Consider the following 23,735-nt stretch of genomic DNA (forward strand, 5'->3'; position numbering starts at 1 on the left):
TTTCTGATGAGTGAGTCATTAAGTTTGAGTAGGTAACTGCAAACACTGTTCTGAAACACAGAGTGCCAATGCACCACATAAGCATTAAAACAAACAAGAAAAGGAAATGTAACAGTGAAAATGATGTCTTCACACAGTACCTTCTGTTGCCATGGCCCAACTTCCCATCTTCTGCCTCACCCCAGGAGTAAACTTCTCCTTCTGAAGAGAGGGCAAGACAGTGTTTTCCTCCTGAGTTCACAGCTACTTTCTTAATAAATACATGCTGAATGGATTCAAGTAACGTCGGGGTGGATACTGACTCGGTCCCTCCAATTCCTAGTCTGCCACCTGCACCGTAGCCAGTGGCATAAAGCTAAGATGAGAAAAAGTAATATAAACATCAGATTTTTATCTAAGTATCCATATATATTAGTGATTAATAAATCCAATCAATGCTCTAAACGTTACTGTAGAGAAAAGTTAACATTAAAAATCACAGGAATGTTTAAGACTTCATTTTTGCTTTATCAAATCTCTGAAGATGGAAGAAAAAATTTAACTGATAGAAATCCCAAATACAATCAGAAAATATATTTCGAAATCATGGTCTTTTCCCTAGAAGCATTCCTACTATTTTTGTTCAGAATACCAACCATGATTAATACCAAGAAAAACAAAAGATTTCATTATCTACTTTATGTAAATTCCAGGTAAATAATACCCACAGAAACACCCACAGAAAAATTACAAATATATTCACTATTTCAGCAAGGCAGCATATAAATCACACAGTAGAATATATTGTTTTTCTTTCACTCAAATAATTGATTTGGGACATAAAACATCTTTATCATCAAAAAAAAAAAAAAATCAGGACTGCCACTTCCAAATGCATATCAAACATTCCCTCCTATAAAAACTTACATGCTGATTCGTACTGTGTCAGATGCGCTGCTGCACCGACCTAATAGGAAGGAAACCTCAAGGACAAAACAGGGAGTGAAACCAAGAACTCAGACAGGAAATGACCCCAAAGTCAGCTTCCCCAGGAAGGTCTTGAGGATCCTGACTGCACAGGGTGTCGGGGGTGAGGCTAAGCCGAAAAGAAGACTCTGTGGGGGAAGGTGAGGCTCCAAGGGCTTCCTCTCACTCAGACTGTGAGTGAGAACTAAGGAGAGAACAAAGAAAGTAGCTCTTCTCAAACTCAGGGCTGAGGGGGAAGGGGAAACCTCTCCTGAGGATTCACAGCCACAGAAGCTGGTCGCTGAGATGATTCTCAGTCTGAATTAATGCTAACCTACGATCTAAATTCCTTAGGGAGAGAATTTCATTTACAATGGCTCAGGTTGGTAGCACACCACAGTTCTAAATTCTCTTTTGATGAGTGACTTCAAGCTAGGCCTCAAAGAATTTCTGCATGAAAGTTTCCAAGGAAAATGGTCAGCCTGTAGTTTTAAAGATTCACATTAAAAGGAAAGAAGGCACCATGAGAAAGAATTAGAAGAAAGTCCAATATTATGTTTAAAGAAATGAAAGCTTAAAAGTATCCCCAAGGAATAAGAGACTGTAAGAGAAGAACCCAAAGCAGAACTTCCATAAATTAAAAAACAATGGAAATGAAAACTCAGATGTAGTAAACAGCAGATTATACGCAGATGACCACAGACTAGACTACTAGGAGATGGATCTGAAGGAATTACCCAACACGTGGCCCCGAAGCACAGAGAGAAGAGGAAACAGGAAGGAAAGGTTAGAGGTCATTTGGGGTAAGACCTCCTCACCTGAACACCACTCAGAACCCAGCTGTAGGTAGACAGCACACAGAGAATACGAGAGAGGCAATATTTGAAAAAATCATGTCTGAGAATTTACCAGAATTGTTAAGAGAACACTTCTCAGAGCCAGGAAGCCTACCCCTTAACCCTCATCACCTGGCAAAAAAAAAAAAAAAAAAAAAAGGAATACAAAAAAGGGCAGGAAAAATTAAAAACAAAACAAACAAAAAAAGCAGATATCTAATATAGCAGAGTGAAACTGTGGACCACTAAAGAAATACCTTGAAAGCAGCTACAAAGGAAAGATTTATTACCTTCACTTGGGTAAAAATTAATCTGACTGCTGACATCCTATTAGCGACAATGAAGGCCAAAGACCAGAAGAATAAAACTTTTAACAGGCTGACTGAAAATAACAGTGAACTTAAAATTATATACCCTAGCACAGGGGTTGGCAAAGGACAGCCTACAGGCCCACCACCTGTCTTTGTAAATAAAGTTTTATTAGCGCACAGCCACACCCATTCCTGTACCATTTCCCCACAGGCTGCCTTCACAGCTGCAACAGAGACCAGACTACAGGACACCCACAGCCAAAAATACTAGCGTGCCCTTTACAGAAAATGTTTGCAACCCTTGCCTAGAAAAAGAACAAAATGAAGATATTTAAAAAAACAAACAAAAAAAAAAAAATCAGAAAATTAACCAACAACAGACTGTCACTACAGGAAACTGAAAATATATGCTTAAAGTAGAAGAAAAATGAATGCAGATATAAGGTCTGAAACATAAGAAATAATGGTGAGCAAAGATGTGTGTGACATTTGGGTAAATCCAGAAAATACATGGTCTATATAAAACAACAATAATAACCCTGCCTATCATTGCGGGCAGAGGCGAGTGCCGAAACACAAGACGACAAAGGATCAGCCTTTACTTGGGAGGATGGCAGAAATACTAATTCACTCTCAATTTTAAATACACACGTTAAAGTAGCCAGGAGACAACTAAAAGACAGAATTCTCCCGAAAACAGAAAAAGAGGGCTCACTTCAACCCTTCTCATGAGGTTAGCACGACCCTGATGTTCCTGTCGGGCAACCTCCGATGCTATTCCCGGGGTCCCCACAGCCAGGGGTTCCCACCCCTATGTAACCCCTTCTCCAAGCATGTGCGCTGACCTATTGACTCTAATAGACAATACAGCAACGGGGACGGGGTGTCACTTCTGGATTAGGTCACAGAAGACTGTGACCTGTGTCCTGCTCGCACCCTCCCTCGCCCTCACCATGCTCACTCTCACAGGGCCAGCTGCCATGTGAGATGGTGGAGAACGGAGGGCAGCCTCAGCCAGGGGCCCTGGGGAGCCGAGGCTTCCTCAGGACAGCCCTGCAGCACCTGCAGCCTCATGAGAGGTTCTGGGCTGGAGGCCCCCAGAGAAACTGAGGTGATCCATGTGTATTGTGTTAATTGTTGTAAGTTACACGGATAACGGCCGCAGTGCCATAACCAGACACAGAGTGCATAAGACAGGAACATTATGATGATCACATTCATGATCTCCATCTCCCCAAGATCCCAAACACAAAGCAAAAAAAAATATAAAACATATCCTGACCAAGCTGAGTGTCTCCAAAGAAGGCAAGACTGTTTGATACAAGAAAAACAATCCAATTCACTCCATTAACCCACTGAAGGAGAAGGCATCTGTAGTATTTTTTAACTGTAGGAAGAGCATTTGACAAAAGTCAATATCCATTCATAAGCAGAAACAGAAGAGAACTTCCTTACTTTGACAAAAGTGTCTACCAACCCCCCCAGTAAGCATGTGGAGGGTTCAGCCACAGCGCTTCCTTTGCAGCCTGCATCAAGCCGAGAACAGACCCACTACCCCCATCCCTGTTCACCACTGGACTGCAACTCCCACCCTGCACAACGAGCTCCCTCCTCCCACACAGAAGGAGAAAAGTAAAAAAAAAAGACAGGTGAACCGGAAAGGAAGGAACAAAATTCATTTACAGATCACGGCTTTATAAAGACAGAAAACATTCTGAGAGACTAAGAAGGAAAAGAGTGTAATAAGGTCACTAGATATAAAGCCAATACGTAAACATCAACCATCTCCACACACAGGCAGCACTGCTTTCCTCAAAGACAGCACTATGACAGCAACAAAAAAGGAACATGTACTTCTAACAAATTATCAATACACAAACAATTATAATACACTTTTGTATGTGTGCTGCATTTCAAACTAAAAAATTGTGTGGCCAAACAACACACTAAAGATCATACAGAAACCCTCTGCTTCCAGGACACCGCTAAGTACCGTTAATCTTGGAACAATGTTTCAGCACAGAATCTTCGTACATCCTGTGAACCACACAGACGCACACCGGCCACAGCTGTCTCTCAGTCCACTGTCAGGAGGGCACAGAACACGCAGCCTTACCTTCCCGTCAGCTGTCACTGCAAAGAGCGTCTGCTCTCCTCCAATGAGCTGCACGGGTCTGAGAGCTGCAAGGGCTTCACACGGAGTGGGGACTTTCACTTTGGCACCTTCGATGCCCCCAAGCTGACCTCTATGGTTATGACCCCATCCATAAATTGTCCCACTGCCTCCAGCAGAAAGAGTCCAGTCATCCGGTCGCCTGTAAGAGCATGAAATGAACAACTGCATGTGAAACACAGTTCGCTCACAGACAGCATTACTTCCTGTTTCTGACATAATCACCTGTTCATCCACTGCACAAGCTGCTCATCTTGCTCTCTTTTAAAAACGTCGTGCCTCTCATGGAGGACATCCATGTTTTCACCGTCTGCCATTAACTCGCGGATTTTCTTAGCCACCTAGACAATATTATGAGATTACAAATCAAACACTTCTCTCTCAAGAATAAAACAACTAATATTAAGGGAAGAAGATAGAAGGAATTCCCACCCGAGAATATGAGGAAATGCCAGCATTGTGATTTTACGGTTAATAAGCAAAACCAATCTGATTATACCCCACTGAAGATATTTCAAGATGTCTAGGCAGAGGGTGGGGAATATAGCTCAGTGGTAGAGCTTGTGCTTGCCCTGCACAAGATCCTGGGTTCAATCCCCAGTGCCTCCAATAAGGGGAAAAAGAAAAAGTAATAAAAAAATAAAATAAAATAAAATAAAATAAAATAAAATAAAATAAAATAAAATAAATAAAAAAAAAATAAAATAAAATGCCTAGGCAGTATCATTACATCTTCAGTTTATCTTACTAAAAATAAACTGAAATTCGCAGTGTCAGTTTATTCATTTTCACCTACGTGGTTTTTCTCCTTGGCAGTATTTCTTGGCAAGAGGAATGTTACTGTGTCTCATAATACTGGTATCTTTTTACACTGTGGCTGAATAAAGAAAGTGGTTTGCATTCCAAAAGTCATTCCCAAACAATGTGCAGTACCTCGTCGAGAAACAGGCGGGGCAGCAGCGTTCTCCGGTCCAGGGCCACAGCGACGCGGGAGGCCATGCAGTACCTTCGGAACCAGGCCCACTTGTGCGTCTCCGCACAGCAAGGGAGAGTGTCTAGTTCCAGGTCACAAGCAAGAGCTACCAGCACCTGTGGTCATCGAAAATTAACGACACAGGGCCACTCAGCAACACGGCCAACATTCATCAAAGACAGCCCCAGCACAGGCTCTGAGGGTCCCCCCTCAGAACTCCTGCTTCAGGCTGACTGCCGCGCGCCCAGCAAGGGTTTGAGAATCACCAGGGATGGGGACTGTTCCCACCCAGCTCCTAGGGATGCACCGGACCGCAGGACCTTGGCGCCAACAACTGCTACCACCCCTGCTGCCTCCGTCAGGGCATCTGAAAGTCCCCTACTCCTCAGATCACTTGGTCACCCCTGGAGGTTCTCATGCTCAACTCCAGCGGCACCTCCCCGTCCCCAGGGATGCCCGATATTTAACTCATGGCCCTTGACAGCCGTGTGTGTGGCTCTCCCATCGCTTCAAAACAAGTCGTGTGTCACCTTAAAGAACGGGCTGTGAAGCAGCTGCTTGCCCCCTCGTACAACAGGGTCTTCATACTCAAACTGCCTCTGCAGAGCCTCTGGAAGGCCTTTCACCAGGGCGGCAAGAGCACTGCCTGAAAAACTCTGAAGGAAACAGCAAGATTATAATCATAATTGTACAACAAAATTACAATCAATGTGATCAATATTTTCAAGTAGGAAAAAAAATCTAAAAGGATGTGATGAACACTAAAATAAAAAAGAACAGCATGAAAATCCACCTTAGAATGTTTGGTCTCAATTTCACGACAGCCACTCCCGGGAACCAGTTCCTTTCTGGCCTACAACCCCCCCCCAACCCCTGGGATGGTGAGAATGAAACATTCTTTGAACAGTAACCACCTCATGCAGCCAAACAAAGGGGATGTGCTGATTCAGACTCAGAAAGTCCAACAGACAGAATCCCGTTCTCACAGCCACTGAAGCCCAGCCTGCCCTCAGCACAGGGGCAGTGACAGGGGGCCTGGATGCCAGAGGCGGTCTCATTCTTGTGAAAAATTCTCCAACTCCTCTCAGTTATTTAGGAGTTTAAATTACTAAAGCCAACATTTTAGTCCCGAAGGGTCAGCTGTCTGGAAACTGTAACGTAATGTTTCATACCAAAGCTCTCGTTTCCCCGTCGTTGTCTCCAAGTAGCCTGTTTATGTTAATTGACTGCCCAAATTCGGTTGTAAGCAGCTTCCTCAGTCTTTGAAGGGCCCACATCCTGTGACTAGCAGCTGAAATGAGCAGACAGACAGGGTCAGAGGATGACCACGGTTCCCTCGGAGCAGGACAGACCTGGAAGCACACGTGCCGTTACCTAAGGCGCTCAGCTGTGCACAGGCCGCCAGAGATGCCGCCAGGCGGGGGACGATGCTTCTGTTTGAGGCAAGGTTGAGCCGAAAGTCCAACAGACACGTCACCAAGTCCATGGATGGACAGGAGAGGACGCAGCGATCAGAAAGGAGGTCTTTAGGGCCTGTAGAAAGAACATTATGCTGTACACCAAAAATTGACACAACATTGTAAACTGACTACACTTCAATAAAAATATACATATACAAAAAAAAAAAAAAAAGAAAAAAAAACAAAAAAGAAAAAAGAACACGATAAACGTCCCCCCGCTGGGCTGGGCGAAGGCTCCCCAACAAGAAGACTTGCTCAGTCCAACCAACAAGGGGTGGACCCATGTGGTTAGAGAGGGGTCCAGGGGCCTGTCACTGTCTAGGTCACGTAAGTACGTTCTGTACACTGACATTTTACTCGAAAAGTCAAATGGCTTAAGAATGGCAACCAGCAAGAGCAGGGGAACACTGGGTGGAGAGGGGGACAGATACCCAGGCAGCTGGACAGCAGAGGTGGCTCACTGCAGCTCTGACCCTCGCCGTGGTGGGGCCCTGGGCAACGCTGGCTCCCCAAACAACAGGAGAAGGCAGCCCACAAGGCGCCTTGCTTGGGTCAAGCCCTGGTGGCTGGAGGCCAGGCCCCTCCTTACCCGCGGCTGGTGTGATGGGGTAGACGGTGAAGCGCCAGCCCCACCCGTTCACAGACCCATCGCTGATGAACTTCCACTTCAGCTCGTCCCCCGGGATGCGCAGCTCGCTGGACCAGTCGGACCACTCCCGACCTGGTAGAGTGAAGAACACTGGTGTTGGGTTCACCCATCATCACATCAACACTGACTTCTTTAAACACAAAGCAGAGTCATTTGCGCCCAGTCTGGAGCACAGCCGGCTCCTCCAGCCCACTCCTCACGTGCGTTCACACTGTGCCCTCAACACACCCTATACCAAACAGTGGGGAAGCAGAGGGCGGGCAGGCAACACCCGAAGGGAGATGCTCACATGCAACCGTGATGCTGTGAGGGGCCTGCAGAGCCAGCCTCTACCCACACCCAGGTCAGGGGCCATGGGGAGGTTTCCTGGAAAAGGTGTGACATGACAGTGGTTCCCAGGCAACAGAAGACAAAGTCCCAGCCTTCCCCAAAGAGGGGGCACATATGCAAAGGCACAGGGGCACCCCTGAGCCACAGGGGCAACTCAACATGGAATGGCCACTCTCGGGGGAAGGGAGCAGCCCCACCAGAGCCCGTAAGCCACGGGAAGCAGCTGGAGAGACAGGGCTGCAGTGCGCCACCCCAACCAGGCTTCTACTTAGAAGGGCCACCAGGCAGCGGGAGGGGAGTGGCTCAGAAGGGATCTGACTGGAAGCAGAGAAACTGGGCACATCTCCAACATGACTAAAACTACATCAACATTTGTCAAAATGCCAGAAAGAAAGCCATGCTCATCTGTGACCACATCCTTCATCCGAAGTAATGTCTTGTGAGGAAATTTCACTGGGACACAGCCAGGCCGATCATTTACACTCAGGCTGTGGCTGCCTCTGCTACAAAGGCAGAGGGGAGCAGTTATGCCAGGAAATGTTAGCGGACACTTGCTCCAGACAAAGGATAAAAATAGTCTGAAGAGTTCCCGAGTACATACAAATAGCTGCACTGATGATTCTAAAAAGCCCTGTGGGAGAGCATTTAACAAGCCCTGGTACAGAAGGACTCACCCCTGCTCAGCCTCGGGGAGCCCGTCAGCAGAGCAGCGAGAGGCCTGCAGGTGACCGTTCCCGTCTGCTCCAGCGTTCTGGCCTCCCCACGCACAGAGCACACACTCCACGTGGAGCCCAAGCCCTCACAGCATCAATTAAAAAACAAATCCCCTTATGAAGCTCTGTAGCACGAGCCTGGCCCTCCCACGCTCTTTCCAGCACTATCTCCGCTGTCTGGGTAAGGCCAGCCTCCTGGACGGCCTGTGCCCCCAACAAGGACCCACTCTCACACCGGTCACACAGGAGTCCCACCCATCAGGGGTGAGTGAGGTACAAACATCACTTGGATAATGATCTTACTGAAAGTACTGGCAGATAAAATCTGCTATATTTTGTGGGTAATCACGTATTATCCCTTCCTGAAATCTCACGTGAGAATGAAGCGGTAACACTCTGTTCAGTAATGGTCACTGTTCTGTTCTACAGAAGCATCTCAACCTCCCCTCCCACCTGACCGCACGGAGACAATCCGGTTGACGCCGTCCATGACTGTGAGAGGGTCGTGGCGCCGTTCTGTTGAGCACTGCCGGTCAAACTCCACCCTGAGGCCTTCTGCGCCTGGAGGACGAATGAGTAGGACACACAGAGTGACCGCTCCCAACCGGCACAGCACAGGCCAGGCCCAAAGTCATGACATACCACGCAGAAGCAGTGAGACTAACAGGATGCCTGACAGCTAACGCAGAGCAGAAAGTCAGGAAGAACTAACCTCAAAAAATAACAACTTAAGATTGACTCCTGCTCCTCCTGCGCTGCCCCCCACAGAAGACACTCTCACTGGGCCAGCTGGTCTGGTGGTCTCACTTCCGGGCAAGTTCTCATGCTGCAGCCCCAGATGCAAGACGAAGCTTTATATCCTGTCCCCTCCTCTTACAGAGCTGTGTGAGATCACACCCCTCAAGCACTTAGCACCAGGTCTAGAGTCTTCTGCGGGACAAGTTAGGCTACAAAAGCATCAATGAAGGGCCAGATCTGGGCTATGGTGGAGGGAAGAAGTTGGCAAATCCTCTCCCCACAGAACTATAAAACCACTGGGAAATGTGAAAAAGTGATTCCAGGGCTCTTCAAATCAATTAAGGGCCAACAACAAAATGAGAAAAACTGCTGCACTCAGGCAGGGACGGGGGAGCCTGGGGCGTTCCCGCCTGGGGCTGGTCTACACGAGCTGGAGCACAGCCCGGCCAGGAGGGGCCCTGCCTCCAGGGATGCTCGCTGGTGCAGAGCAGGGGCAGCGCCTGGCAGAGATCCTGGGAGTCAGAGGGCGCCAGGGTTATGGAGAATACGCGGGAGAGCCTGCCTCTCTGCTGGCCCGAGGACTGGTGGGACTAGGCAGGTCCAGACCTGAGACCTAGCCAGAGATCTAACAGGAAGATCCTGGAAGTCAGGGAGCAGAGAAGGGTGCAGTGAGGACATCATGGTGGCCTGGGTGACCCAGGGCACATGAATTCAGGAAAGCGGGAAGAGTCGGGTACACACACAGGAAAACTGCCCAAACACTGACTTCCACGCCCTCCCTGCCCCACCCATGCAGAGATCCATCCACAGAAGGGAAAATTCAGCAGGCTTGGGCACTACGCCAAGCAGATATGGAGCAAATCCTAGAGGTCAGGCTAGAAAACAAAAATGAAAATCAAAAAGTAAAGCCATGACATCAGCAGCTATGTGACATCAGTGGGGAGATTTCAAAGACTAATTCCAGGCATGTTATAAAACAGTCCAAGAACTATAGCAACATTTACAAATCTTTAAAAAAAAAATCAGAATCCAGATGACACAACACAATCTAAAATGTCCAGTTTTCAATAAAAAATTATGAGCTGCACAAAAACACTGGGAAGTGTGAGCTGTACTCAGGAAGACAATCAGTGAACAGAAACTGACTCTGAGGGGCCAGGGGCTGGGTCTGGCGGACACCACCTTCACAGCAGCTGTGATAAATATGTTCCAAGGGTTTGTGAAAAACCAGAGAAAGCATGATAACCAAGGAAAATGTGAGAACAATGATTCAACGAAAAAAAAACACTAAAAGGAAGTTTTGAGGGTGGAAAGTACAAAGACCAAAAAGAAAAATTGACAAGCTGGATGAAACAGCAGCTCTGAAGTGGCAGAGAAAACGAATCACCATACAACTTGAAGCCTACACAATTTCTATCACTGTCTATCTGAAGAACAGGAGAAAAAAGACTGAATAAAAATAAAGTCTCAAATACCTGGGAGACAACATTAAGTATACAAACATACGCATAATGGGAATTCTGCATCTCCCCCACAAAAAAAGAGGGAAGAGAAAAAAGGGCAAAAAGTGCTTGAACAGATATAGCTCCGAACCCCAAATTTGATGAAAAACATTAATCTGCAGCTCCAAAAACTAATCAATCCCAAGTAGGATAAGCACAGAGATCCACACCCCACACACATTAGACTGAAGCTGTTGAAAACCAAAGACAAGGAGAAAAGCATGAAAGCCACAAGAGGGGAAAAAAAATTCACAAAACATGATTATGACTTCTCCTGAGAAATAATGAACACAAGAAACCAGGAGGGTGACAAATTTAAAGTGATAAAAGGAAAAAATTTCTATCAACTAAGAATTCTATATCCAGCAAAACTATCCTTCAAAAATGAAGGCAAAATAAAAACATTCCCAAATATATGCATACTAAGAAACGTAAATCCAACCATAACTATAATTACATTAAGTGTGAATGGCCTAAGCATCTCAACCAAAAGACAAAGACTACCAGGTTGGATTAAAAAAAGCAAGATCTAACTAAAAGGTGCATAACAAGAGACAAACTTTAGACTCAAAGACATAAAAGGTTGGAAATAAAAGGATAGAAAAATATCTACCATGCAAACAATACCCATTAGGACAGCTGGAGTGGCTATACTAACATTACACAAAATAGACTTTAAGACATGTTAATAGAGACAAAGAGGGACATTTCACAGTGAAAAATGGGTCAAACATCAGGAATATATAACAATTACAAAGATATGCACACTTGGTAACAAAGACCCAAAACACATGAAGGAAGAACTGACAGAAATGTCAAAAGGAGACAAATCCACAATGACAGCTGGGGACCTCAAACCCCAACTTTCAACAGCTGATAGAATAAGTAGACAGAAAATCAGTAAAGATACAGACGATTTCAGCAAGACCACCCACCACCTTGACCTCACAGACGTTTACAGAACACCCTCCTGTGTACTTCTTCATCTGACTATTCATCTGTACCCTTTTTCACATACTTTACAATAAACCAGTAAACATAAGTAAAGGTTTCTCTGAGTTCTGGGAGATGCTCTAGCAAGTTAATTGAACCCAAGGAAGGAGTTGTGCAATTCCATAGCTTTTCTATAAAACTATGATAGTGGATTCTGTTGATGCCATGGCAGAAATGAAGCTGTTCTACAGGCAGGGCCCCCCCATTTCCTCCCTGGGACCAGCCCCGAGTACCTGGTATCTTCACTGTGCCGCTGGAGGATGTGTCATCTGTGTAGGGATGGCTGCTCTCCACCACCACGGGCTGGGAGGACAGGCGACCACTCTGTGAGTCTGTGGCTACGTCCTCCAACTCAGTGACACAGAGCTCCAACAACATATCAGCCACCTGTGGGAGGAAGTGGGTGACAAAGCAGGAAGACATCAGGATGCCCGCTCTGATCCAGATCTTTCTGCAGGGACGAGGCAGAGTGGAAGATTTGGGAGTCTGAGAAATTTACTTTAAATCAGGGCTCGGTTTCCTTACCTATAAAATCAAGACAGCCCACAGCTCAGAGATGCTTGGAGAGACCCTAGGTACAAGAAGCCAGGCGGCACCTGACACACACAAAACACCCAACACGTACCAACTGATGAAACAAAAGGCCTCTAATTACAAGTTTCTCCTCATACACAACCTCGTGAGGAAAGTCTCCCTCAAGAATAAAACTATCAAGCGAAGGAGCAGAACGGTGACAAAAATGACCCAGATCCTAGAAGGCACTGGGGTCAAGCAGGAGGGGGCAGGCATGGAGAGGAATGACCAAGCCGCCCAGGTCGAACAGCGGTGGACTCTCTGAAATGAGGGCTACAAAGACGAGCACACCTGGGGGTGTCTCTTGACCAGAGACATTGAGGGCCAGCCCCCAGTACCACATTCTCCCAACAATCCATAATGTTCTGATTGCATTTTAAAATTTTAGTGATTCACACTATTTCAATGGTTAATACTGCTGACTATAAACTCCCTGATTGCTATTTTTAAAACAAATGAGAATGTTATTATAGTAGTAACACAGTAAACTCCAAACTTTTTAATTTAGAAAAAAAAAAACTATTTTCTATTCTGTACTTTTCAGAAATAAATGATAATTTGTACCTACTTTTTCCTCATATCATATTAGGTAACAAATAGATTAGCCTAGTAAGTAATTTTATTAATGACAAACTAAGATCACTGCCATCTAGGCATTATCATTATAAATTCGAATGTTTCCTCTCTTTTTAAAAAAAGTCCCAAATATTAGGTGAGGGTAGGACACAGGAGTAGCGTCTTGCCACTGGACAGGCAAGTCTGAAGACAGTCCCATCTTTGTTTCTGTCTCCCCCTGAATCTGAGACACTGACATCATCAAAGCTGAATGCACAGCCCACCAGGGCTCTTCTGGGGTTTAGAAACTTCCTCTGCAAAGCCAGTCAGTCCCCTAGGAGAGACAAATAAGCTCTGAGGAGAGGGTGACAGAGGGGTCACAGATGCGGTTCTGCCCTAAGAGCGTGCAGGATTCAACATCATTTCTCCCACCCATCAGCAACCTGAGTGCCTTTGAGGCACTTAATGACCTCTGAGAGCCTCAGTTTCCTTATCTGTAAACAAAGGGAACACCTGTGTTCCATGCTGAGTGAAGGCACCGAGAACCAAGCCTCGTAGGTGTGTATAGACAAATGCTGGGCATCACTACTTTAAATCCAAGATCTTCTCATTCATCCTTTCCTCTCACAAATGCAGCAAACTTGTGAAAACAACATTTTGCTTATGGCAATTCACCTTGATGTAATCTCTGACAATCAGCCAATCAACTCGCCTCAAAAAATTAGAAAGTAGGAAACCTGTAACTTTTTAGTTCCTCCTGAATGCAATTAAAAAATAATATGCCCCTAAAATAGCTCCCAAACCATAACTATGATCTCAAGACCACTCGGCCATACCAAGTACTTTATGGTTATGGTGGTGGTGGTGGTGATACAGAGCTCAGAGGAACACTGACGACACACCTGCACAGAGCACATGGCACTGGCCTCCCTGACACGGCCAGCTCTGGAAAGGCAGAGAACAAGGCCACTGCTAAGCAAGAGCCCTTCAGGAAGCCTAACGGTGTCAGGACCGCTCAGCTCGGTTTCTAAGAGATATTGATAAGTTCTGACCGTACACCCTAGACTAGCCACATGCAGCTACTGAAATTTAAATTCATTAAACAGTTAAATAAAATGAGAACTTCAGTGCCTCAGGTGCACTAGCTACATTTCAAGTGCTTAACAGCCTATGTGGCTGGTGGCTACCAGGTACAGAACAGCACCACAGCCAGAAGTCCACAGAACCCAGTGTTAGCAAGTATTAAAACATATTTTAAATAGTTAATAGTTAAAATACTACGGTATTGGAGCATAAAAAAATTAGATTAATGGAACAGAGAAGAGTCCGTAAAGGGACCCAAAAACATACAGAAATTTAGAATATGATAAAAGTGGTCTTCAAATCACTGGGGAAAAGATGGATAATTCAATAAATGATGCTGGGGCAAGATGTTTACCATCTAGGAAAAAAAGAGTTGAATCCCTACTTTACCTCTCAAAAAGGTAAATATAATAACAAATTGAATCATAAAAACAATTAGAAGCAACCAAGGAGAAATCTTTAAACAATATCTGTTGGTAGCATATTTTCAGCATAACACAAAATCCGGAAGTCATAAATGAAAAAAACTGGTAGATCCGACTTCGTAAAACTTAGACATTTCTAAATTCTAAAATATCAAAGCAATTTCAAAATGTAAAGTGAGAAGCCACTGCAGCACAGGAGACAGAGAGGGGACTCATTTTTCCTGGAAGCCCTTCAAGTTCAGGACGGGGGCAGCACCTCCCACCTGCCCGCCCGCAGCTCACCTGGGGGTAGGCGGTGCCCATGCCGGACAGCACGGCTGAAAGCACGTCCTTGCCCTTGTCCCCCGCCCGGCTGCACACAGACAGCTTGAGCAGGTCCACCAAGACACGCGTGTCGTCCGCGACCAGCAGACTGGTGAACTCATCCAAGGACTGAGGTTCTGGGCCTGATGCTTTATTTTGGCTTTCAACATCCTAAGAAGTCCAACAAATAAAATGAGGAACAATGTGTCCAGAGATAAACAGTCACCAGTTAACCCATAAACTCCAAGGATACAAGATGACCACTCAAGGAATAAGGGACTGATGAGGCATTTAAGACCATGAAATACCGTGAAATAAGAGATTACAGGCCCCTAAAATCTCCACCACCACATACTACACTTTCAGGACCAAGTAACTATTTTATGAATTACCCACAGCAGCTGTCAGAAGGAATGACAATTTACACTGTGATCAAGTTCACAGCACAGGTGTTCTTTATAAGGGGAGGCTTGGAATGAAGTCACACCACTTAAAATCTATCCCCTGCCCCCATCCATAGGGGATGATTGGGAGTTTTCTATCAACTAAATTTGTACATGGTACTTTTACATTTTTCTCCTAGACCTTCTTCATAATTCCTTCCCAGGATCTTATTTAACGGACGCACTGGTGTGTAACACATTGCCCATAATCTCTTGTTCCCAAGGCTCTTTGAGAAAGAAAACGTCCCCTTTTACTTCCTATTCAGTGTGTCAGTTAAAACACACCACACCTGAGGTCACTGAGCTCTCCTCCACATCAGCAGAGGAAAGGGGCCGCCCGTCTGCATCTCTGCCCTCTCCTCCACCCCACCTCCTGAGGGTGCCCCACCCGGGACAGCCGTCCCCCAGCCTGCTGCCCACCACACAAGAGCCTCTTGGACGCTGGCAGTGGGACTTGGCCTACAGAAAGGAACAGGGAGCCGTCAGAGCTGGGAAATCCCGTAGCTTTTGAGCTCAGGAGTGGGAATCACTGAGACCCCGTGCTGATCAGGGGAGGACCTGGTTCCTTTCAGTCCCACAGGCAGAGTCCAGCTCACCAGAGGAAAAACAAGATGGTGGAGATGCCACCTTCTCTCCTCCCTTGCTTCTGGGATCTCGGTGAAACCTGCCTGCCAAACACAACTGAGCTGGGGGAAGCACAAGTCCCACCAGGAACCTTAAGCGGAATGGGACCCATCCGATATGCAAGTGCCATCAGTGCCCAAGGTGGCCCTAGAAACCAGCGCTCTCTGAGGTGGGAGCACTGCTTCTTCCTATAAAGAAACAGATCCTGCTCCCACCTCTGAGTGAAGACCCAGGGAATCAGTACGTGAAACTCATCAGAATCTCACTTGCTGAAGAGCAGCAAAACCATTTGGTGAAATATATAAATTGTATACAACAAGAAACAGTCCCAGCATTTTTTTGGTGGGGGTACTTGAGGAAAAAAAAAAAAAAGAGAGAGAGAGAGAGAACAAGTCCCAGGGAATTGCTAAAAAGTATCACTAGCTACATATCCTTGAATATGAATTATCACCCAAAGCTAACATTAAAATTCCTCTGCCATAATTTATGTATCAAATCAAAACTGCAATGGTAGGAACTTAGGGGTATAACCTGGGTAATGTCTGTATCTCATGAATTGGTGGGAAAGAAATGATACCATCCCTCTTCTCCCTAAAAGCAAAAATTTCCCACAATTCAGAATAATTTCTGCATTAAACCCTCATCCTAGAAGATTGCCAAGTATCAGAAGCTGAGTTCAGACACCTAATTTATAAATAGCAAATTTCTTATTACCACAGATGGTTATGAATAATTCCCATAGGACATAATTTTGTCAGCAGCAACACCACAATAAATCAAGAGTTCCAAATGTAATTGAAAATAATGTGTGCTTGTTCCCCAGCTGGATGTGCTGGAGGGGAGACAGCATGGGCAGGGAGAGGGGGCCTGGCACAGGAAGCACCTCAACAGGCCTGGGAGGGCGCCCGCCTGGGAGGGTGGCTGGTGTGACAGAGCCAAGCCAAGTGGAAGGTGTCCCTGCTTTGGGCCAGCTGGCCTGGGCGGTAGGGTGGGGGAGGTCACAGGTCAAGCAGGTGAGAGGTCATCCCTGCAGAGGGCAGACTGGTTTTGAGTGCCAGAAGCTGTGCAGGAGAAGGAGGTGCCCATGTGGGAGAGGGAGGCAGGCTACCTAAGGGGGAGCTATGGAACTGTCCGTAAGGGGCCAGGCTTCTCATTTTCAGAGAAAAGAGTTATATATACAGAAAAGTGGGAAACTAGAATGATTCCTTACAGTTACTAGAATTGATTGGACTGCTGGGAACCAATGGTTTTCAATATATGTAGATATATAACAAAACAAGTATTAATATAACCCACTAACTTACTGTGTGGGTACACTCATGCACGCGCGCATGCGCACGCACACACACACACCCTAGCTCTATCTACTAAGAGAGTTGTGCCCAGCAACCTCCCAACAGCAATGAGCACGTGAAGGCCCAGATCTTGGCTTCTAAATACCACTCCCCACTAAAAACAACCAAGACTTCTTGGAGGAACATCTAATTTCTGTGCTGGAGCATAAAACATCTTGTTGAACCTAGAATTTTGTGTTGTGCCAGGAAACAAAGAAATAAAAGAGTGATGGGAACATGTTAAAAGAACATATAAAATTCTACCAAATATTTTAAAAAGTATTAACATCAATCCTTCACAAACTCTTCTAAAAAACAGAAGAAGAAGGAACACTGCCTAACTCACTCTAGAAGACCAGTGTTAGTTACACTGTTACCCAAACCAGGCAAAGACATCATAAGAAAACTGCAGCTCAGTGAGCCTTATGAACACAGGCACAAAAACCAGCAAAACAGCAAAGCAACCCAGCAACATATAACAGGATTATACACCTAAAATACAGAAAGGGAGAGAGCAAGGATAAATCCTGTGGCGTTGGACTGAAATTGAAAGTACTGGTTTGAACCACTCATGCTTTTCACTATATAGGTGATGTCAAGGGAGAGACTTGGCATAAGCGGGCGTGCATGTGTGTCTGTTTGCTGAGAGGGCCTAAACCCAGGACACCCAGGAGGAATCAGCTTACCAAGCTTCCAGATCTTGTTTCTAAATTCTATGATCAACCAAAAGGAACCAGGGCTCCTTGGAGAAATGGTTGATTCTGGGGCAAGGCCAGGGCAGGTGAAAGATGAGTCTGGAACACACTATTGTGCCAGAAAGTAACGAAATGCTCAAAGAATTATGGGGAGACGTCAGAAGGACAAAGCAGCAGAAACGGGCTCCCAACGGCCAAGTCTGGGACAATTTGGGTGTCAAATGATGAGAGCGATGCATGTCATTATTTGAGTAAAACAGGATCCCATGAATCTTTACCAACGTAGACAGAGGAGACGAGAAGGGAAAGCTCTCCCTTACAGAGGAACAACGACAGTCCAAAAAGAACTATGAACTCTGAACAACGACCACAGAACAACCACCAGAGCGATAATGGACTCGGCTAGAATCATCACAGGTACTACAAACTGGTAGATGAAAATACGATGAGGGACAAGATATCCGCACAGGCTCAAAGTGCTTCCCCATGAATACTTATTACCACTCTTCTCCTAACTTCCAGCGGGGACACCTGGCAGATACTCCTGACCAAGTGGTAAGACTTCACACCCCAAGTTACGCAGCACATCACACACCCACTGGGATGCAGCGGAAAGCACTCTGCATCATTCCTGTGGTGTTTCTGATAAAAGGAAGGACTGAAAAAGTGTTGCATACTGAAGACCAAAGAGACCACACTCAGCCCTGGGCTGGGTCCTACTGATAAAGGATGCTAATGGGACAGCGAGCAAAACCTGAGTACAGTTAGAGAACGTAGGTGGACGGCACACAGGAGTGTACGGTGCTCTATTTCTACACCCTACTTCTACAACTTGTGAGTACATTTAAAATTATTTCAAAATAAAATGGTAAAGAAGAAAGCCCTTTGACCTCTTTGGTTTTGGTCATGGTTTCTGCAATGATGCTGGCAGCTCCTGGGTCATCTGTCACCGGGATAAATGGCCGAGAAGAAGCTGAGGAAGCAGACGGGGTCACTGCAGAGGGGGTCACAGCATCCTCAGAAGAGACAATCTAGTTCAGAAACAGAAGAGGAGAGACTCAGCAGCACGGCACACTTCCCACCCACCTCCAAAAGCCTTTTCTAAAAGGGCCAGCTGGCATATTCCAGACTTTACAGACTTAACAAGGCATTTACACCACCAGTCCACCACCTTCAATGAGATCTGGGACAGCTCTGCAAAGCCAAGCACATTCATGTATCAGGAAAACCTATTAATATTCAAAACAGGTCACATGAAGATGACTAAAATGAGCTCACATCTCTTCCTCCAAACTAAGTTACAAAAACTTTTAGCTTTCAGAGCTTTCAGGGTTCAGAGCTCCAGATAAAGGACTGTGGACTTGAGGGGAGGGTATAGCTCAAGTGGCAGAGCGCATGCTTAGCACGCACGAGGTCCTGGCTTCAGTGTTCGTTAAAAATAAACAAATAAACCTAATTACCTAATCCCCCCCCCAAAATACATTTAAAAAAAAAGGGCTGTGGACTTAGCATTTAGCAGCTTTTTTAAAGAATAATCTATTTCTATTTAAGCACTAAAAAAGCCTCCTTTTTAAATAGAGTATTTTCTCATTCAAGCCAAAAATCATAGCAGCAGGCAGAAAAACACTCTGAATTAAGGGAGAGAACAAAGTACACGTCACTAGACGTGAAGCAGCGGCCTCCTCCGTCCTGACCTAAGGCTGCGTCACCGCTCTCCCGTGCACTTTTACCTCTCCTCTCTTTTCCTGCCATGGATTTGGACTCAGCCTGTCTTCAATATCCACAGCCAGCACACATTCCTCTCCATTCATGGGACTGGCCATGGCAGACACATCGGAAGGGGGTGCCGAGGAAGAGAACGAGGGACACTCCACCGGGGCGACCATGCCGGCCGGCATCAGGGCCCCGACCACGGCGTCTCTGTCAGGAGAGAAAGCCAGGCCTGGGGAAGCTGCCCGTCACCACCGCGGGGCAGCAGGGTCGGGGCAGGACAAGCACTCAACAGAGCACTCAATTTATAGGATAAGTATAAAAGAGTTTTAGAAAAAACCTGAATGTTATTAGTATGTATTCCCTGGCTAAAAGCTAAAATATTCAGTCCTGATGTTACTTATTAAATGGCCACAGTGATGACAGGGGAGAAACTGCCAACATAAAAACCCAAGCAGGAAAAGCCTCTGACTGTCCCTGTGAAATCTCCCTGGGTTGGTGGAGGTTGAGGGTAATTTTGTGTTTAGTGAAAGCTGACCACCAAGGGTGCCTCATGCGAGGCAGCAAGGACTAGCGTCCTCTCAGTGACTGAGTCAAGCTCCTGTGCAAGTCTTTCTTTCTATTCATCAGGCCCGTAACCAGGATGCACGGACAGGTGGGCCACTTCCTCAGGCTGTGAGAAAACAGGAGAGGAAGGACGGAAAAGGTAACACTGGCCAAACTCTGCCCCATCAAGACTGAAGGGGAGGACAAGGGCCTGAAACCTTACTGAGTACTAGTATCAACTGATTCTTCCTCTCACCACACCCCCAAATGTGTTTAGAGGTTACTGGCCATAAGGAATAATGAAAATGTTCTTTAACTTGATTTTTTAATTCACATTTCAACTTCATTCAAGAAAGCACAAAGATACCATCATTCACCAAAGGGTATATGACCTAAAATTCACAATATTTAGAGATGATAACCTAACAATCTCCTAGACATTTGATCAATCAAAAAATTACAAAAACCCAATGCTTACATAATTGTGTGATTTCAAAAGTCAGCCTACCTGGCATACATGATTTGCAGGGCCGTCAGTATATGAGACAAAGCCTGCTGTTTGGCCAGATTTCCATCTAATGAGAGGAGAATCTTGGCAAGAGAAGGGCGATTTGCTTTAGAATTATTTGCACCACTGATTTTATTACTGGCAGCAGAAGAATCAGCATCTGAAGGCACACCTGAAAAAGAAAAATAAAGTTTGGGTTCAATTCTTAAGATTACAGTTTGCTCTATTTCTGTAATTCGACCTGTAATTTGTAAAATGCACTGCAGTATGCATTTTCCTTTTTCACAGATTAAGTATCAGGTTCATTATTGTCTTTCAGAGTTTGAAAAAATTATACTTCTCTACTTTCAGCAAAGGTTCACTACAATTGCAAAAAGATGTAAATCCTGCAGAATGCACTTACAGCAATTTAGCTGTACATACGTCAGCTATGAAAACACTGCTACAGTAACTCTGCGTGTTTACCGTCATTGAAATGCAAGACAAAAAATAATCCAAAACAATAGTGAAAAGACATGATTTCACAATATGCAGTCTTGGGCACATGTTTCAGCTCACTGCCCTCAGGGTTCCCAGACCTCAGCAGAGGGAAGGAACCAGGTGGAGCCCAGTGGTCTCTCAGGGCACAGGAGGCAGAGCTCAGAGCCAGGGAGTCCAATGTGGCCAAAGCTCACAGGACTGGATGCAAGAGGAGAGAGCTGCCCACAGAGCCCCCTGGAGACGTGCAGGTGCCCCCCTCCCCAACCCACCTGAGGATGCAGCAGAAGCTGATGGGCGCCTACATGAGAGGGCACTGCCCAAAGCCAGAAAAGAACTGCAGAAAAGGACTGTGCTGGGGCACGCCGGCTGGGAGGGCACAGAGGGCCCGGCATGGTGCCTGCTCCCATCAGCCAGGCGGGAAGACCTCACCGTTCACCAGGCACTGAGCAGAACACCCAGTGGTGCGGAACAACTAGCCTGAGACTAACATCAGGTCTGAATTCACTTAACAAATCCAAAGCCAAGACCCAAAGGGATCAAACTACTTCAGAGTAACTTAATTATGTCTAAGCTCAAGAAAGTTTATAGACATACAAAGATCTCCAGAAACATTCAGAGTAAAATTTACAATGTTCAGCATTTAACTAAAAGTTACCAGGTGGGCAGAAAGGCAAGAAAATATCTGTGATTCAGAAAGAAGAAAAATCAATAGATCTGAACAATCCAGAACTGACACAGATGTTACACTCAGCAGGAAAGTTAAAACACTTACTATATCTGTATTACATATGTTCAAGAAGAGAACCAGAGACATGGAAGATAGAAAAATACCCAAATCAAATTTCTAAGGGAGGATGGGGGGGTGGGTGGGTGTAGCTTGTGGTAGAGTGCATGCTTAGCAGGCATGGGGTCCCAGGTTCAATTCCCAGTACCTTCACTGTAAAGAATAAAAATAAAAAAAAAACACACTTTAAAAATAATAATTTTTGACTAAACTTCAATTAAAACAAAGAGTTAATAGGTGACTGAGTTTCTTAAAAAAATAATTCTAGAGAGGAAGCTACAAGGTCTAAGATCAAAATAGTTTGGTAACATTAACAGCATACTAGAAAATGAAGAAAAGATTAGTTTATTTGAAGATATAGCATAGAAACTATCCAAAATGAAATACAGAAAAAAAAGTTAAAAAATGAACAAAGTGTCAGTTATCTGTGGGATAACTTCAAGAGACCTAATATACGTGAAACTAGACCTCCCAAAAAAGAGGAGAGAGAAAGGTACAGCAAAAATTTTTTGAAGAAGCAATGACTGAAAATTTTCCAAATTTGATGAAAATTATAAACCCAAAGATCCAAGAAGCACACTGAACTACAGGTACACAAACCATGAAGATAAAAACCAGGAAAATCAAGAGAAAATCCTGAAAGTAGTCTGAGATAAAAGACGTGTTAGGTACAGAAGAGCAAAGATAAGAATGACAGCAAATTCTCAGTGAAAACAATGTCAACCCCCAATTTCACACCCAGCTAAAATATACTGTGAACACAGCAAAACAATGACGAGTTCAGACATAAAAAGCTGAAAGGATGAACCCCAGATCCGAGCTACAAGACATAATAAAGGAAGTCCTTCAGGGAGAGGGAAAATGGTGCCAGATGGAAGCCTGGGTCTCCACAGAGGAATGAAGAGCACTGGAAAAAGTAACCACATGAGCAAATACAGAGACATTCTTATTATTTACTCCATTTAAAGAGATAACCTAATGTGTAAAAAAATTAATAAAAAATACTACCAAGTTTACAACATACACAGAAATTTATAACAATAGCACAAAGGCAGGAAGAGAAGAAATAGAAATATACTAATGTATGACTCATTTACTACACATGAAATAGTGTAATATCACCTGAAGGTAGACTATGATAAGTTACATGCGCATGATACACATCCTAAAGCAATCACTAAAATAACATTAGTTAGAGCTCAAAGAAAACAAAGAAGAAAAAATAAAATCATAAAGAACAATTAATTCAACGAAAGGCAGAAAAAGAGACGGAAGAGAACAATGAACAGCTAGAACTAATAGAAAACAAAGAGCAGGATATTGATAGAAAACAAATACATCAATAACCATATTAAATGTAAGTGGAATAAAAACCCCAATTAGAGACTGTCAGAGAAAAAAATTAAAAACCAAAATCCAACTATATGTTGGCTACAAGGAAGCTTCTTTTAATGTAAAGAGACAAATAGGTTCAAAGTAAAAGAATAGAAAAGACGTACCATAGTTCATCATGGTATATGGAATAACATGGTTTAAATACTATATAGCATTGATCAAAAGAAAAGTTATTATATCATATTATCTACATTAATATCAAACAGATCTGATTTTAAAGCAAAAAATTTCAAAGCAGTATCAGGATAAAGAGGATTATCTGTCATAATGACAGCAGTTAATTAATCAAGAAAATAAAAGTAAATGTATACTTAGAAAAGTAGGAAGAGCCTAAGCCAATGACCTAAGCTTTTAGAAACAAAAAATTAATAAAGATTAGAGCAGAGATCAGTGAGATAGAAAACAGAAAAACAATGGAGAAAATCACAGAAACCATACGCTTGTTCTTTGAAAAAATTTAATAAAATTGATCAACCTCTAGACAAACTGGGAAGAGAAGACACAATTACCAATGTAAAGAATGAGTGCTGACATTACTACAGTCTGCAAATGTTAAAAGAAAAATAAGCAAATATTGAGGCTAACCTGATGCTAATAACTTCAACATTTATCAAAGAAATAACTTAATAGAAAAGAAACAGATAACCCTGAAGC

The 23,735-nt window shown here is 44.5% G+C and overlaps 1 protein-coding gene and 1 non-coding gene across 8 annotated transcripts in view; one reads left to right on the plus strand and one right to left on the minus strand.

Moving 5' to 3' along the window:
* Positions 1-23,735, minus strand: part of HERC2 (HECT and RLD domain containing E3 ubiquitin protein ligase 2) — a 176,406-nt gene that overhangs the window by 18,639 nt on the left and 134,032 nt on the right. For all 7 annotated transcript variants that reach the window (XM_074363390.1, XM_074363393.1, XM_074363392.1 and 4 more), the window contains exons 66-79: positions 20,423-20,594; positions 19,389-19,578; positions 18,549-18,689; positions 14,542-14,733; positions 11,857-12,010; positions 8,844-8,951; positions 7,288-7,419; positions 6,613-6,771; positions 6,411-6,529; positions 5,769-5,894; positions 5,199-5,354; positions 4,491-4,606; positions 4,209-4,407; positions 141-355 (exon numbers count right to left, since the gene is read on the minus strand). In XM_074363390.1, coding sequence (XP_074219491.1) covers positions 141-355; positions 4,209-4,407; positions 4,491-4,606; positions 5,199-5,354; positions 5,769-5,894; positions 6,411-6,529; positions 6,613-6,771; positions 7,288-7,419; positions 8,844-8,951; positions 11,857-12,010; positions 14,542-14,733; positions 18,549-18,689; positions 19,389-19,578; positions 20,423-20,594 — 2,179 coding nt within the window. The remainder of the gene's footprint in view (positions 1-140; positions 356-4,208; positions 4,408-4,490; positions 4,607-5,198; positions 5,355-5,768; positions 5,895-6,410; positions 6,530-6,612; positions 6,772-7,287; positions 7,420-8,843; positions 8,952-11,856; positions 12,011-14,541; positions 14,734-18,548; positions 18,690-19,388; positions 19,579-20,422; positions 20,595-23,735) is intronic.
* On the plus strand, positions 4,803-4,874 carry TRNAG-GCC (transfer RNA glycine (anticodon GCC)). Its single transcript has one exon. It is a non-coding gene; the product is annotated as a tRNA-Gly (tRNA).

Source organism: Camelus bactrianus, chromosome 5 (assembly GCF_048773025.1).
Source record: "Camelus bactrianus isolate YW-2024 breed Bactrian camel chromosome 5, ASM4877302v1, whole genome shotgun sequence".
NCBI lineage: Eukaryota > Metazoa > Chordata > Mammalia > Artiodactyla > Camelidae > Camelus > Camelus bactrianus.